Genomic DNA, 18,049 nt, shown 5'->3' with positions numbered 1-18,049 from the left:
ACGCAATGCCATATCGAAAAAAATGGCCTGGTCATGAATGGGGGCAAGTCTTCCAGAGGTCAAGTAGTTAAACCTGGAAGTGCCCAACAGCTTCTATGGAAAAAAAGCCAGGAACTTTCAGCAGGCTATGCTGCAGTTAATATTTAAATGTCCACTCTATGCAGCTTAGCTGCAATATGTAGGTGGAGTTTGTGTAGCTGTGGCTTGATTGTGGGCGGGGACACAGGGAACTGAATATACAAATTTTGCTACATATGTTTTGTATATTGAATCACTTCATACTAGAGCTCTTATACTATGTATACTTTATCCATAAATGAAAAAAAAAAAAAGTTTTGCCTTTTTAGTTCCGCTTTAATAATTTGGTGGGTTGTCCACATACTTTTGGCCAGATAGGTAGGTGTTATGGTCAGGTGTCCACAAACATTTGGTCATATACTATGTATTACTTCCCATTTTCCCAAGAGAACTATGCTAGAACAGGCTTCCATTTTTAATGAGCTGTACGTACGCCCTATGGCATTTTTTAGTTGCTGTGGTTTGAGAGCTGGGCTTTGAACATTTAAGCAGCCTTCACATGCCTGTGTCTTGAATCCCACAGGCATTGTCTTCCAGTGTGAGCAGCAGTAAGCTTTTTTCAGGAAGCACCTCTCCCATGAAACCTCATTTGGAGAAGAAATTGAAGTTCACAATCTACTTATCATAGACCAGCACACTTTTGAAGGTAAAAAGTTAGAAATTAGTTACACCTTAACATTAGTTATAAAGAGGTATCAAGTAAACTGGAAAATCCATGCTTTTGTTTTTCTTTTCTCCTTAGTCCTGCACACTCACCAGTTTCTGCAGAATGAATACACACTTAGCTTGGTGTCCTGTAAGCTGGGGAAGGATCCAAGCACTTACTTTATAGTAGGAACAGCCATGGTATATCCGGATGAGGCAGAACCAAAGCAAGGGAGGATTGTGGTTTTCCAATACAGTGATGGTGAGCATAAAAAAATAGACTGGTATGTTTTACAACTTGTGTTCTAAGGATTAAGATATAAATTCCAGAGGGATAGCAGTTGCCCATTTCATTCCTGGTATGATTTTCTCAATGCAGATTTGAAAATCAAGGCAAGCATTAGATGGGTTGTGAAGGGTATCAGACGCTTCTGTGTTGTATTGAGTTTTGAATCTCTGAACTGATCATAAAATGTGTGTTTTGTCCAGGGAAGCTTCAGACTGTTGCTGAGAAAGAAGTGAAAGGAGCTGTGTACTCTATGGTGGAATTTAATGGGAAGCTGCTGGCCAGTATCAATAGCACGGTAATAATGGATAATAGGCACCTTGTGATGTTATGCATTTAACATTCTGATTATGGGTTGTATGGTAACAGCATATTCTGCAAAAGTTTCAGTTTGGGGGAGGGGGGTTGCAAATGAGTATTAAATCAGAATGGTGAAGTCATGCAAACATAACATAGGGGGGAGAGATATAGGTGGTGCATGAGCCCTGAGAGTTTAGAGCTGCATATGTGCTAGAACCCTCCTGTACCATTGTAAGGAAAAGGCAGTGCTCCTCTGGAAGTTAGAGTATAGAGGGGGAGTGGAAGACTGAGGAGGCGAGCAGAGAGAGAGGAGAGTGCTCACTGTAGCTGAATGGAGGCAAAAGACTTCAGTGCTGCTGACAGGGAAATGCTCTTCTTTATTTTACATGCAGGTTGGAGAACATGCTAAAAGAGGAGCTCCAGTCATTATTGTAAAAAATTAAAAGCCAGCAGCTACAAAAACTGTAGCTGCTGACTTTTAATAAACACATACTCCCCTGTTCCAGAATCGGGCATTGTGCTCACCGATCCCTTTACTCCACCTGTTTTCAGTCCTTTATTCGCTGTGCATTGTGAATAGTCCCACAGTCTTCTGGGACCTGTGATGTGTCCCAGAAGACTGCGGGAGGAAGAAGGGGGAGAAAAACTCCTGCTCGGATCGCCAGGCGATCCGAGCAATAGTGGAAGCGGGTACCTGTCAAAACCAGGTACCCGCTCCCCCCTAAAAATGCCATTTCTGAAAGAGGAGCGTGGGAGGAGGAAAGCCTTCTGTGTGCTTCACCCCCTCTAATACTTAACTGAAGTCCCTGTAGCGCCAGCAATGTTGTAGGAATGTCTCAGCCTTCCAAGACTCCCCTCCTCATTGGCTGAGACAGTAGCATGACGCCATTGGCTCCAGCTGCTGTCAGTCAGTCAGCCAATGAGAATAAAAAGGGGGCGGGCCGCAGCTCTGTCTGAATAGACACCTGGAGCTGTGACTCAGCTTGGGTGCCCCCATAGCAAGCTGCTTGCTGTGAGGGCACCCAACAGGAGGGAGGGGCAAGGAGAGCCAAAGAGGACCTGAGACGAGGAGGATAGGGGCTGCTCTGTGCAAAACCAATACACAGAGGAGGTAAGTATAACATGTTTGTTTTTAATTTAAATAAAAAACGAGACTTTACAATCACTTTAAAGCGAAACTTCCCCTTTTGGATAAAGTTCTGCTTTAATATTTCCAAACTATTCTATTTAGTTAAAATCAATTTTTCTGCAAACTGAGAGACACAGGGAAACAAAGTGCTGCTCTTTATATTACTTTTATGTTTGACTACATGTTAGTATTTCCAAACTGTATTTTATTGTGTATTTTTTAGTTTAATACATTTTTCTTCAAACTTTCACAGGGGACCCCTTCTACACAAGCAGCAAGAACTCAGGTTTAGCTTTTAATAGGCACATTTGCACTGTTGGAAGTTAAAGGGTGGTTGAATTGTTCTGGGTAGTGAATGTAATAGAACAGACTAGAATGTAACACTGGCTATAAGGAAGGTGGTTAGCTGCTTGGCGTGTACAGGTAGGTCGTTAGCTGGACACAGTTGTAAGTTTTTGTAATGTTAAGAAGGCTTTCTATGTAAAGTGCAGAAGTTTACAAGTTTTTGCGCATACCGATGGCTATAGTTGGTGTACTTTTAATGTCAACAACTGCCACCTCTACCTAGGTTCGCCTGTATGAGTGGACAGCAGAAAAAGAGCTGCGTACAGAATGTAATCACTACAACAATATTATGGCTTTGTATCTGAAAACCAAGGGCGATTTCATCCTGGTGGGAGACTTGATGCGTTCAGTGTTGTTGCTAGCTTATAAGCCGATGGAAGGAAACTTTGAAGAGGTAAGCAGCTCTGCATAACTATGCCAAAAAAAGCCTATAGAGCATTATAAATCAATGATTTCGCTATTCTGTTCATGTATATCTGACTCTGTATTCTGTGCTCCAACAGATTGCACGGGATTTTAATCCCAACTGGATGAGTGCAGTAGAGATTCTTGATGATGATAACTTCCTAGGAGCGGAGAATGCATTTAATTTATTTGTATGCCAGAAAGACAGGTAATGAGAAATTCTTATTCTGCAGTGTTTGTAGTGAGGATCTTATTGGATAGTACAGTAACTGTAGAGTAGTTAATAGGCAAAACTATACTAAGTGTAGGCTAACCGTGCAGCAACTATGACTTTTGCAGGAAGGGCTGAATAGGTCTGATTGCAGATAATATGAATTACTAATGATGGCCATGAACGGTGTGATAAAACTGATCAATTTCTGATACGACAGAACAATTGAATCAGGCTTTGATCAAACGAAATAAATCATGACAAGCGACAGATAGTGATGGTTCCAGTAAACTTAAGTCAATCAGTTGTGGTGGAAGAAAAATCAGAAATTCAGGGTCCATCAATGGCAGTTTTTGCTCCCTCGTGACACACTTGCATCATTGATCAACCCTGTACAATTGATTTCTTTTCCACCACAGCTGATCAACTTGAGTTGGTTGAAACAGTTACTATGTGTTGCTCATCTTTTGGCCTTGACCTTTTTTCTATCTTAAACCCTGTCTGATTCTATCATTTTGTCGAATCAGACATCTGTGAGTTATATCGCACTGTGTATGGCCACCATAAGGCTTGTTTTGCTTTAGCTATTTTTAGAATTGGTCTGCCTTGCCCTAGGCTGATTAATAACCTTCCAAGCCTCACACTACAGTCATGTGTGCCAGAGCTTTGGCTGATCAGCGCAGCTCTGCGTGTCCATTCACAGCCGTGGCACGGCCCCACCCCCTTGCTCCTCATTGGCTCACTTGCTGTGATTGACAGCAACAGGAGCCAATGACCCCGCAGTGGAAGCCGCTGCCCCCCCCCAAAAAAAAAACATTGCTGCACATATTGTTTGTCAAAGAGCTCCAGTAACTCTACTGGGAAAATGTTTTGTGGACTAATGAAACAAAAGTAACATTTTTGGGAAGAATACTGAACAATATGTATGGCACAGTGATGAATTATAGTGGTGAGAACATCATGATTTGGGCTTGCTTCGCTGCCTTAGGGCCTGGACTACTTGCCATCATCAAGGGGAAAATAAATTCCCAACTTTACCAAAATATCGTACAGGATAATGTCAGGGTGGCTGCCCACCAGCTGACACTTAGTAGTCGGTTGATGCAGCAGGGCAATGACCCTAAGCAGCGAAGTAAATCCACCACAGACTGGCTTCAGATAAAGAAAATGTGCCTTTTGGAGTTGCCCAGTCAGAGCCCACACTTCTGCTGTGGAATGACCTTGAGCGCCATTCACCAGACATCCTACAAATGTGTTTGAGATGAAGCAGTTTTTGTAAGGAAGAAAGGTCAAAATGTCCTCCTGAACGTTGTGCAGGTCTGATCCAGTGCTACCAAAAGCGCCTGCTTGAAGTCATTGTTCAAGAAGGTCAACCAGCTATAAAAGTGGTTCTAAAGCCTAAACATGTTTTACCTTAATGTAATGTACCTTATATTAAATTGGTGGTTAACCCACTGCAACCAATTCATATTATCCTCTCTGTACCATAATAACAAGTGTCCCTGTGCCTGTGTTATATACAAAATCTTCCAATCTGTACCTAATATGAGCTCCGCTCCCAACGCTCTGCTGATTCCTCGGCTTTCTTTACTCTCTGGCTCACAGCTCCAGTGGGCGGGGCCGAGCACTCCCGCTGACGTCAGCCGGGCAAGAGAGGAGAGAGAGCAGACAGTCAGCTGAGCGCTGGGAGCAGAGCTCATATAGGTACGGATCAGAAGATTTTTTACATAACACAGGCACAGGGATGCTTGTTGTTATGGTACAGAGGGGATAAGACTATTTAGTTGCAGTTATGAGAGCAGCAGGAGCGGGCACTGGTACGTGCTGACAGGCAGGGAGGGGGGAGGAGGACAGAGGAGATACGGGAGACAGCAGGGCTGCGGATGACGGAATCACGTAAACTGACCACGGTGTCAGTGCTCAGCAGGATCTGTTTTTTGGGGGTTTTTTTGGGTTAATTGCTTTAAGGCAAATGTTTTGGCATCAGTGATCCCACCTGACACCCTCTTTTACTTACCTGAGCCCTCATTCGATCCAGTGCTGTGCAAAGGCAGAGGGAGCCATTGACTCCTTCTGCTGTCCATCAAAGCCAGTGACAAAGGGAGCAAGGGGCAGGGCCGGGTCCCGTTGCCTGTGTTTATGGACACATACAGTGAGACTCATGAGCGAGCCCGCACGAGTGCCCACATAGAAAGCGGCTTTCTATGGGGTATTCGGTGAGAGGGGGAGCCAGGTAAGTATGAATCTTTTCTTTTTTTTTTTCTTCTTTTTTTTTTTTTTTTATTCATTTAAGGGAAAAAAAAAACATTAAAGGGGTCGTAAACCCTTGTGTTTTTTCACCTTAATGCATCCTATGGGTGCAGGGGCGAGTCTGGCATTCGTATCTATGGACGCAAATGCTGGACTCTGGAGCGCACCCGCACAGTAACGCCTCAGGAGAGCGCCTGATGGGAGGAGGAGCCGCGAGAGCCTTCGAGGGACCCCAGAAAAGGATGATCGGGGGCACTCTGTGCAAAACAAGCCGCACAGTGGAAGTAAGTATGACATGTTTGTTATTTAGAAAAAAAAAACACAAAGGTTTATAATCATTTTAAGCCTTTACAAACACTTTAACTCGAAGAGTTTACTTTTTCCTCTATGTTCAATGGGTGTGTTCAATAATGATGATTTGTGTGTTATCCGCCTAAGCACATTGTGTCTGTCTATTGTTGTGACTTAGATGAGGAACAGATCACATTTTTATATATATATATATATATATATATAATTTATTACACTAAATAAATATTATATTCCAGCGGCCCTGCCCAGTTAGGCCAGAGGAGCAGGAGAATGATTTGATTGCTTCCACCCACTATTCTAAAATGATTAATAATTCACTTGTTTTTTGGGATTTGTGTTGGATGCAGTGATGTACAAATATCTTTTGTGTTAAAAAGGCATACTGTACATAAAGGTGTCCTGTAGTGACTTGGGGGTCAGCGGGGAACTGCTGCACACATCGAGGGACGTCCTATTAAACACACCCAGAAGTGCAGATAGCAGCAGTACCCAAATCTCTTTAAGAGAATGAACGTTTAACACATCAACCATAGGATAGGCATTTCTCTTCTTTTACATGAAGTTGCTAGTTTAACTTTCTTCTCATGGCAAAAGGGCTGTTTTATTAGTCAAACCTCCTTGAAGATTGTAACAGGTACCCTATACTGCAAAATCTTGAATGCAATACAGAATATGAGGGTGACCTATCTGGATAACATATGACTACAAATTTAACAGTTTAGAGGGAGGCTTAAAGATTGTTATTTACATTTTTAGTGCTGCCACAACAGATGAAGAGCGACAACACCTGCAGGAAGTTGGACTTTTTCATCTGGGCGAGTTTGTCAATGTCTTTTGTCATGGCTCCCTGGTGATGCAAAATCTTGGGGAGACGTCCCCACCAACACAGGGTTCTGTACTTTTTGGAACTGTTAATGGGATGATCGGTGAGTCTAACTTACTGCTTTTGTTTTGTTTGCTTGAATGGCTTAGTATGTCCATATTAATATTTCTTTTTTGTCTATGTGTATCTCAGGTCTTGTGACATCGGTATCTGAAAGCTGGTACAATCTTCTGCTTGATGTTCAAAATAGGCTCAACAAAGTCATCAAGAGCGTAGGCAAAATAGAACACTCATTATATCCTTTGTAGAAAACAATCCATATTATCATGCACTTAAAAAACAAAGCCTTTTTTTCCCTTGAAGAGAATGCTGACAAGTGATGGTATTTCTTTAAAATTCCATGGGTTACTGTGTTTTTTTTTTTTTTTTTTTTTGTTTTGTTTTTTAGTCCTGGCCCTTTGGTAAGCTTGTGACTATTGTGTTTAGGATAGCATTGTCAAAGCTTTGACACACTTTAAATCAAATTAAAAAAAAAAAAGAGAGAGAGAGATGGTATAATGCATACTCCAGCTTTTTCTTTGGAATAGGGTTGCAGATTTAATGGTTATACTGGAGTTAAATTATACCTTTTACTGTGCTGAGCTGTCTATCCAAATGACTGAAAATAGCATCCTAATAGCAGGTATTACTAGATCTATCTAAAGCAGACTTCTAAAGTATTGTAAAGCGCTGCATAAACTGTTGGCGCTATGTAAATCATGTATGATAATTAGGGATGCACCGAAATTTTGGCTGCCGAAAAGAATGGCCGAAAAGGAAATCTCGTGGGAAATGGGGGCGGGGCCTGGACGGGGCCCCACCCTTTGTTGCCATCCAGTACAGGGGTGTCGTTCTGGAGCGTCCTCGTCAAGCCCCAGTCCATTCCTCTCCTCCCCTTCCTCGACGAGGTGGCTGAAAGCAAAACCATGCTCTATCTATGGAGGAAAGTTGTCAGCACACTGCATTAAGGAGCAGCTTGTCGGTATGATCATCGGGAGGAGCATTATTAGTGTGCAAATGCTCCTCCTGCTGATCATATCGACAAGCTGCTCCTTAATGTGGTGTGCTGACAGCTTTCCTCCATAGATAGAGCACTGTTCTTGGCTCTGCCTTGCTAATACTGCCCTGTCCTGATCCTGTCTGACATAATAAGGCAGGCTGCATGATGGGCACTGGTAGACTGCTGGGCATTGGCAGGCTGCATTTAAAGGAACCTGGTGAGACTGCATTGATCTCCTGTACCATGTCCCCAGTCTCTGACCATCTCCTGTATCGCGTCTGCAGTCTCTGACCATCTCCTGTACCACGTCTGCAGTCTCTGACCCTCTTCTGTACCACGTCTGCAGTCTCGGACCATCTCCTGTACCACGTCTGCAGTCTCGGACCATCTCCTGTACCATGTCTGCAGTCTCTGACCCTCTTCTGTACCACGTCTGCAGTCTCTGACCATCTCCTGTACCACGTCTGCAGACTCTGACCATCTCCTGTACCACGTCTGCAGACTCTGACCATCTCCTGTACCACGTCTGCAGTCTCTGACCATCTCCTGTACCACGTCCCCAGTCTCTGACCATCTCCTGTATAAAAATATTTTTTAAAAACAGTCATTTTTGGCATCGGTCATTTTCGGTTTCCGGCCTAGTGTATTTTTCATTTTTGGTATCAGTTTTAGCACCAAAAAACCCATTTAGTGCATCCCTAAATAATAATAATAAACCCACAACAGTATAATCAGTCTGTATATGCAGTAAAGCATGCTTGTTATACTCACTGTGGAACCTAAGGGGTTAATCTTCTTCATTGTGTAAAAAGGTTGTTTGATCCTGTCTGCTCTGATCCTCCCCTTTATCCACTGTTCCCAATCCATTTCCGGTATGTTTCAGCTCCTTCCATGAGGCTCGGTTCACACTGCCACGACTTGGGACCCAACTTGTGAGAACCCAAGTCACGTGACGTTTAAAATTCCCTTTTAGTCAGTGAAAGCTATCTTAATTGGCGCTACTGAAGTCACTCCAACTTTAGAAAAGGTTTCTGTACTACGTGAAGGCGACTTGTGCCCATAGACTTTAATCAAATTTGCCTCCAAGTCGGATCCTCATCTTAATTGATGTGATTTGAATCCAGCATTACAGGAAGATTACCCAAGTATTCCCTGATGTTGCTTCAAAGTCGCTTCCAAATGGCCTGGCAAAGTCGCACTATAAGACGTGCAACTTTCAGGTCGCGGCAGTGTGAACCTAGCCTTAAAGTCAGATCAGAGGTAATAGAAGGCCGCAATGTTTTGTGTGTGTTTTGGGTCATTATCTTGTTGAAAGACCTATGACCTACAACTGAGCTTTCTAACGCCGGGCAGTATGTTTTGCTCCAGAATTCCTTGATCTTGAGATTTCATTGTGCCCTGCATGGATTCAAGGCACATCAAGTCAAATGAACATCAAACTGCTTGGAGTCTTATATCCTTTACCATTGACATGCCGGTCTATAATTTTCTTTCTGATCTCCTCAGACAAGTCTCTCCTTTGCTATGTCTGACCCATGTTAAGTGTAGTGCACATAATGCCAAATCGCAGAGTGACTACCTGTCTCCATTTAAATAGGCTGACGGGTTACAAGATTGAAGATGTGCGATACTGATTAGACAAAACCGTTTGAAATATCACTGTCATCCAATAGTTTATAATCTTTTTTTTAAGGGTACCACCAAACCATCAATGTCATTTAAGAATATCTTTTACAACAAACAATAATTTATCACTTTTCATGCTTTCTTTGCTTTACACTATGATACCAAAGGCATGCAGATATACATGGGACAAATGTTTTAATTTTGTAAATGTGATAAAGGAAATCTATAAAATATTTCTCCATCAAAGAAAGCAAAGCACTTCCAGACATGTGACAGTGCCTAGACACCCCCCCCCCCCCCCCCATTCTTTTAGCCTCACAGGGCTCTATTAGGGGTTTTGTTAGGCATAACCTGCCAGTTTCTGCTTCTAAATATTTTATTACGTTTATGATGTAGTCAGGAGCGGGTTCTGCAACAGTAAAAGCTGTTCAGTGGATGTAAAAGTGTTCCTGTGCAAAAGAGCAACTGTTATATAATGTTTACAACTCATTTTTGTCTCACTGAAGAATAGGGTTGCCTGAGTTGAGGTGCACTTTAATTTGGGTTTATTTAGTAAAGACAAAATTTAGTAACCTATAGCAAACAATCCCAGATCCTTCATAGTGGATTGTCCCTCGGAATGCATGCAAAATGAATTTGCACTGGTGATAGTATCAGGTCATCTGAAAAAGTTTGAGGGGTGAGTTAATATTTCAAAATCTGGGAACCTCACCCTATTCTGAGAAATTCATGTGTTCTCCACTATTGCAATATAAAGAACAGGCTGTGTGACTACTTATTGAATGTCTCTTGTAATGGGTCATATATTCTCATCTAGTCTAAATTGCAGGTTCCTCGTAATGCAACAAAACTCATTCACTTTTCTCTTTTGTTCGTTTGTGAGACATTATCCTTAACTATTTATCACTTGGAGATCATTCCACACAGAAAGAAAAACTGAAGCTGCAACAGGATTTATAGATGGAGATCTGATTGAGAGCTTCCTAGATATCAGTAGGTCAAAGATGCAGGAAGTAGTAGCAAATTTACAGGTATGATTCGTTGTTTTCGAGTGCTACATGTTATCTATAAATATGTTTCTTTACATCATGGGACACATTATCTTCCTATACATGATGATAGCATTATGCTGCTACCGTCAGGTGATTGGACAGGCATAACACCTCCCAACTAGGCAAGGCTTCAGGTTTTTTTTTTTGTGTTTTAGGTGATGGTCATGTTGGTGCAATGTAGGCATGAAATGGTAGCTAGCTTCTCAACGGTTCCATCTGGGATTAGAAAACATGCTTTTTCCAGATCCCTTTCCCTTCAGCTTTTCTACACTCAGTGGAATGGCACCTGGACCCCGCTCTAGACAAGTGGGGTTGGCCTGTAACATGAGATAAAGTAAAGATCAGGTGCTACAACCCAGCAAAATAAGGAGATCTTCCAGAGCTACCGGGTGCAGAAATGCAGTCGCACAGTTGCAATAACAATCATGAAAAGAGACAATCCGCATCTCCTTGCTTGCTTTATAAGTCTACAAATTGTATTAATTCTCCATAAAAGACAGTGTCCATACAGCAGATGTTAACATGTTTCAGCCTTGTGGGCCTTGTTTACAACCTGAACAATGCCCTCAGGGCTTAAAAGCGTTAACATCTGCTGTCTGGACATTGTGTCTTTTATGACTAATACATTTTAAAGAGCAAGCAAGGAGTTGCGGATAATCTCTTTTCATGACTAACATGAGACCCTGTGCGATAATATATTGTGTTACTGACCAGTAGGGTGCTATACAGGGTCCAGGGCAGTGATCCTCAGCCAAAGAGTGAAGATTAGATTCACCTGATACTCCCCCCTGCCTGGATAAAGAAGAAATTTTGTGGCCAAAAGTTTTTCTTTTTTTTTTTTTTCTAAACCGTATGAAGGGGTTTCATGCAACTGTACAGCCTCCTGGGCTGCCTCGAGAGCTACATAGTAGTAGTAGTAGTATAGCTTATGGGCAGTCTGGGACCCTCTGGCCATCAAATGTAGACAGGGGAAAGTTCTACTCCACCCCCTGCATTCACTGGTACTGATTAGACCGCATGCTCACTGGGGCCAGTGATATCACAAGTGTGTGTGTGTGTGTGGGGGGGGGGCACTGATCTGATGATAGCGACGGCCCTCTTGGATCTCCATGTGAGAGCAGTAGCAGTCTCAGTATTTCAGTGAATTCAGTTGCAGCAGCAGGAGTGTGGAGCCCTATGGGACTATAGATCCCAGCAGACCAACTACTGGTGAGACTACAGTTTGCAGAAAAGCATTCATTGTGGGTAACCAGCACTGTGTTGCTTACTGGCACAATGCCTTCTCAGCTGACTTTAACAGTTGTTCTCAGTAAGGGTCCCTATATAAGTGTCTTTAGGCCATGTCTCAACAGCAGAAAGAAGGGGGATGTACTGAGTGAGGGGTCCCAAATACCTTCATTAGGTAGGAAGGAATCTGGAAGCAGCCCCCCATGCAATGTGTTCCCTGGGGGTCTGTATGTTCCATGCGGCTCTGACTCCCCCCACCTACTGTATCTGGTATTTGTTATTTCTGGGGCACCTTCCTCCAATTCCTTTGTGGCAAGGGAGGAATTCACATCTGGTATTGTGGGGCTACAGCAGCAGCTTTCTGGAATACTTGCTAGCTTGTATTGGCTTGGAGCACCTTGGTTGCTAGCAGAAATATTTCCCTCCTCCTCCTTAACAGAAGGAACCAATGAAGGATGAGGTAGAGGAAGATGAGAATGTTCTGGAAGAAGGGGATGCAGAAGAATCCTTGTCTGAAGAATCTAACGCTGAAGAACCTCCGGGTCAGGGCTTATCTCAGACCCAAAAGGCTTTTGTGAGTTTTTTCACAGACACTGTCCAAACTAATTTGAAGTTACCACTTCCCAAATCCTCTACTCCAGAGGTTACAGGATTTGAATCGTGGCTGCTTTTACAAAATTGTCAATTCGTTCCTGTACATCCTCATTTTAAGGACAAGGTGTTTATTACACCAAACTGGTTCACTCAGCAATACCCCATGGAGAGTAAGTTCACTAAAAATGGAGTATGCCCTCGGTGGATCTGGCAGTCTTTTATTTCAGTAAGACCCTCATGCGACCAGTGGACTAGCTCCCAGTTTAAAGATTCCCCAGACCAACATCTGGAGGCCTTATTTAAAGCCTCATTTGCTGTAATGGGGGCAGCTTTACAGCCAGCAATTGCAGCTGTTGGCGTGTGCTAAATCCTTAAGGTCTGGGCTCCTTGTATGAAGAGAGAAAGAGGGATCTTATTAGTGGAGATACCCAAACAAGCAGGAACCTGGAAGATTTCTCACGTGCCCTTAGCCTACTCGTCTGGGGGTCTTGTCTATACACATGCGCATGATCTTGTGGCTGAAGTGTTGGCCAGTAGAATTGCTCGGCAAGAAGCATGTGAAGCGTTTACATTTTCAAGGAGAATGTTTGTTTGGCCTTGCCTTGGGTGATTACATCCAGAGGTTGACTGGATAAGAATACCCTGTTACTGCTTAAAAAGGCTAACCCCTTGGTTCAAAACCTGCCACTCCTTTTACTTTAAAAAAGCATTCCTTTCACCAATTTCGGACCTCGGGCTCCAAGTCCAAACCCCAGTCCCAGTTTCATAACAAACAATGGACTCTAAAAGCTACTAAGCTGGAGAACATGTTCTCTTGAAGAGACGCCCCACTTGTTTGGGTGGGGGAACATTTGCAGTCCTTCAGACTGAAAAAATTGGCAGGCAGATTTCCACAGCTGTCTCTAGGGGAGTAGGCTCTTCACACTTTTTCAGAGGCCAATTGTTTCACATTCCTTGGTGCGCGTTTTTGTGCAAGGTGTCATGTGTACTGTTCCACCGGTAAGGACTCTGATTCAGTGGGAGCTCAACTTGGTACTTTCTGCACTGCAGAAATCTCTTTTTGAACCCATATGGGATATTCCTTTCGCCCTCCTGCACAGGTGGTTATATTTCTGGTTGCCATTGCTTTGACTCGCAGAGTTTCAGAATTGGCTTCTCTTTAATGTAAGAAAAAATTCCAGGTGTTCCACCGTGACAAGGTGGTTCTGCAGCCTCAGCCGTCTTTCTATCTATGTTGGTTCCTTCGTTACACCTCAATCAGGGCATTGTGTTGCTAACTTTGACGTGAACCTCAGATGTTAGGGGCAAGGCTCTTCACACTTTCGATATTGTTCGTGATAGCATGTGTTACCTGAAGTCAACTGCTGCAATATGTCAGATGCTTGCCCAAGGAAGGGTCACACAGCTTCCATATCTACTATTTCTTAATGGCTCCATCAACTTCTTTCTCGAGGATATCGTCTAAAGGGCAGACTGCCACCATTTTTAGTGGCAGCGCATTCTTCCATGAGTGCCGGTACTTCTTGGGCTATTCAACATCAGTCTCAAGTTTGTAAATGTATGAACTGAAGACCACGTAGCAGCTTTACAGAGTCTTGCCAAGAAAATGTTAAGCTGTTGAGGACCCCTGCCTTTGGTTGCCATGTCTTGCAGACTGCTGCATTAGGTTCAAACTTTTTTTTTGTTTAGTAGTTGGGGCCAGTGGGTCATGTTGCCCTCTCATATTCAGTGCTTCTGGGACATCTATATTTCATGGATATGAAGATGCTCTGTGTCCTGTGATTTATGATAAAGAAAATGGCATTTTTATATGAAATCCTTTTCTTGAAGTACATAGCGAGACACTGAGAAAACGCTTCCTTTTCATAGCTTGCTACAAAAATTGAAGCCTCGCATAGCTGGGTGCGGTTATGCCTAGGAGAGCATTTCCTGTCTTTTTGCCAGTGTCCAATTACCTGAAGGTGGCAGCATAACCCTATTGTCCTAGATATGACGATCCTCTGTGTCTTAGGATGTACTCCAAGAAAATTATTTTTACAGGCAACCCAAAATTCAATTTTTATATCCACTAACTGAACAATGTTTTACTTATCTTGCAGATTGATGATGGTAGCGGTATGAAGAGAGAGACAACTGTTGACGATTTGATCAAAATAGTGGAAGAGCTAACCAGGATTCACTGATTCTGACCCTCTGCTTCATGTTTACCCCTTAGGCTTCTCCAATATTCTTTGTGGGAGTAGCCTTCGTTGGCCTGATGGACAGTGAGATCAGCTTGCATTAATCCTGTCAGTGCCTATAGAGGGAATACCTTGTTATGCAGCTCATCTGGCAGTTATATATTTTGCGTCTAGAGTTGGCCAGTGAGGGGCTTGTACCAGCAAATGGAAATGTGTGTATTTGTACAGGTTATTACCCCCACTACCCCCAACATCCTCTTTCTGTGCTGAAAGCTGTCCCTTATGTTTTTTTCATTAATTGCATTGTGAAGAGGGGTTTCTCCCCCCAAGAACTTTCTGCATAGCTGGCGTGAACTGTGGCATCAGAGCCTGTGCAGAAACCAGGCATGTGACGTCATCTGCAGCAACTGTGGGGTGTTTCACGTGCAAGTTGGTGTTCTAATGCAGTGTCCCTCTCTCCAGTTCCTGTGGGCAAACAGTAAAAAGGAGAAGGTTATTTTTTGACATTTTAGGAAATAAATTAGACTGGAAATACAATTTCTTTAAAGCTTTTTATTGTAAGCACCTGGGCATGGTAATATTCTCAAAGTGTTTGCTTGGGATGTTTGCGGAATGGCTTGTACTCTAGTTGGTTTACGTTGTATACAGTGAAATATGTGCTTACTTAGTAAGGTAGTGATGACAAGCAAAATACAGTAACAATCAGAAAAATTGAGAATAAGGTGAAATCTCATGCTATCGTTGCTTTTTGCACCATCTTACTAAATAAACCAACTTAACCCTTCTTTATTAAATTGAGTACAAAGAGTGGAGGAAGTGCCAATAGCAGCCAATCCTTCCAGCTGTAATTTCTCCATCTTTGGTGATGTGGCACTACATTAAAGTCTGATTGAACCCCATGGGGAAAGCACTAGTGGGTGCACGGACACTGAAAAGGCTATTGACAAAAAGCACTAGTATTTGACCTAGAGTATATACAGATTACCACAGCCCTTGTGGTCGCCATAGGGCTTGTTTACTCTGTCGGATATCCAAACCATGTTCTGTTAATTTGATTATGGGTTGTATAAATGTGTATTCATTCCTGAGATCTCAAAATCAGATAAAACTAAGCCAAGCCCAGATGGGTACGCAGTGCTTTAAGTGTTCAGGACTGCATCAATGTTATGCAGTTGACATAAAAAAATTAAAAACAGAATGACGCTGAGACTTTATGCTTGTGGTATATTTAAAGTGAACTTTGCCCGCCCCATGATGGCACAGAAAAACCTAGTATGCTATTACATTTTAAAAGATATACAATCTATGTTGATTTCGACTTAAATGGAATGGAAGGCAAGACCGCCTAAGCACAGATAATGACTTGAACCTGCACTTGGTTGTTAACAAAATGCTATATAGTTTTGCTGGGTTAGGTTTAAAGATGGTAATAGAGGGACTGAAACCCATTTTTTTAGAGAAAATGCTGATTCAGACTCCCTTCAGTGATGACACGTCTGAAAGGAAAACTGTACTTGGGGGAACATGTAGCCAGTTATTGCTAACCATCCCTTCTCAAAATTGAATTTTCCTGGTTTCATGATTATCAAGTAGGTAGCCTCAGTACTTTTGGCCTTGCTTATCCTGGGCACACATTCAGATTAGGAGTTTGGTGTTTGATTCAATGAACCAAAACAACGACAGCCTACAGGTACCTAACAACATTTTCAAGAAGTTAGCAGTGGGAGTATATATTTGTTTTTCAGTAAGGGTATACTTGAAGTCCATCCACTTAGTTGAATGTACTCTGCTGATGTTTAGGATCAGAGTTTGGACTAGCTGATTGTTTCCTTTGGTGGAGATGTGACTAAGCCTAGGCCAGGGGTGCTCAACATTTTGAAGTGCAAGGGGCCACTTAATGCGGCTGTACACCCCGCTTGGTGATTTTTACTTACAGATAAACCTATGATGCTTAGCATATTGAAGATTATAAACAGTCAGGATCATCTTTTTCGGTGGGACCAATCCCCACTGGATGTTTAATCACAATCACAAAAAGAGTGGATGACACTAGTTTGAACACTAGCTTTTTTTTTACTTTTTACAAGGACTCTGTCTTTTTCAGCGGTTGCAGGGGGAAAATGGAGATGATCGGTTCCTGTATACTATATGGCACCCCTCCTGTCCAAATGTAAAACTGAATGTGACAGGGTGGCCCACATGGGCCCCTTGGAGCATTCGGCGACCCCTGTTGCTTCACCGGTGGGGGGGGGGGGGTAAACCTGTCTCAACTATGGTGTTCTAACCCCCCCCCAACCGCGAATGTAAATGTGCTCTTACTGTCCTGAGCCCCCTATAAGGCTGCTTTTACACTGATGTGCTGCGGTTTACCCACATAGTGGGTGCAGCACAGAGCTCCTGTGGGTTAACTGCGCTTTGGCATAGACTTCTATTATATCTTGCCTAGGCCTTCACAAAATTGTAGCACTGAAAGGACCCTGTAGCAGCATTTTTTCAGCCATTTTGTTATGTTGCTTTTTGCTAGCATTCCACTACACATTTGAATAAAGATCCATATGAAAAGTAGAATTGCTAATAAGGTGTTGCATTTGTTTTTATTTTGTAATCTGCATTAGAAGAAATAAAGATAGTCCTCGTTTATTGTAACACTTGAGTGTCAGGAGAATTGTTCACAAGACAGTCCAGCCACTGCTTTCTATGGGGGCTACAGAAAGGAATTTTTATTTGTGGAAATCAAAGAAAATTTGGGATCCAATATTTGTCTTGCAAGCCATTTGGCTTCAATCAAAATTTAAAAGGAGAAGTTCACCTTTTGTAACAGGTTACAGATGCATTGGCCCATGCTCATAGCTACCAGGGGGTTCTTCAGCGACCCCCCCTCACCCCCCCCCCCCCCTTCCGGCAATCACAATCGGCAAAAGATGCGGGTGGAGCGGATTCGCCAATCTTTTTCATTGGGGCAACTTGTGTTTTTTGCTTAGTGTAGTGCTACAAGGACATCTTGAGGTTCTGACGTTTTGTTTTTGCAGTTGAGATGAGGACTTTTTTCACTACGAAAACTATCACTGAAACCGGTCCCACACATGTGAATGGAGGCTTAAAGGATAAGTTACTTTGTAACATGTTACATATTGCACCCATATTCAGGGTGTACCATGTTACAGATGCACTGGCCTCCGCTTCCCCTGATCCCCCATTCTGACAGCTAGTGGGGGCTCATCTTCCCCCTGCTAGCTTTCACAATCTGCATATAGAAATCATACATGTGAATAGAATTTCAGTTTTGTCCCAAATGCTGGAACTCACAGCAACCAATAGGAGCAGAGTACATTTTGTTTTAATATAACTTATATGCTCTATTGGTGGCCCTCTGTATCATGATAGTCATGTAATAGTTACTAAGTAAATAAGCCTCATTTTGCTTTTTGGGCTGTCACATTGGAGTGTCTTTTAGTCAGTAGTGCTGGTTTCCAACCATTGATCTTTAGAATGGTTGCATTTTGCTTTTATAATGTGCTTTTGCAATGTTTCCATCTATTGGGATCAG

At 42.7% G+C, this 18,049-nt stretch overlaps 1 protein-coding gene across 1 annotated transcript in view; it reads left to right on the top strand.

Moving 5' to 3' along the window:
• DDB1 (damage specific DNA binding protein 1) overlaps positions 1 to 15,039 on the top strand; it is a 70,055-nt gene extending 55,016 nt beyond the window's left edge. Inside the window, 10 exon segments of the mRNA XM_073604590.1 lie at positions 602 to 650; positions 653 to 724; positions 821 to 985; positions 1,213 to 1,307; positions 3,007 to 3,177; positions 3,287 to 3,396; positions 6,718 to 6,887; positions 6,977 to 7,079; positions 10,357 to 10,480; positions 14,422 to 15,039. Coding sequence (XP_073460691.1) covers positions 602 to 650; positions 653 to 724; positions 821 to 985; positions 1,213 to 1,307; positions 3,007 to 3,177; positions 3,287 to 3,396; positions 6,718 to 6,887; positions 6,977 to 7,079; positions 10,357 to 10,480; positions 14,422 to 14,505 — 1,143 coding nt within the window. The 3' untranslated portion in view covers positions 14,506 to 15,039.
• Positions 15,040 to 18,049: the final 3,010 nt, after the last annotated feature.

The sequence above is a fragment of the Aquarana catesbeiana genome, linkage group LG11 (assembly GCF_042186555.1).
Source record: "Aquarana catesbeiana isolate 2022-GZ linkage group LG11, ASM4218655v1, whole genome shotgun sequence".
NCBI lineage: Eukaryota > Metazoa > Chordata > Amphibia > Anura > Ranidae > Aquarana > Aquarana catesbeiana.
The sequence above is the reverse complement of the archived record's forward strand: the minus strand, read 5'-3'. Positions and strand labels throughout refer to the sequence as shown.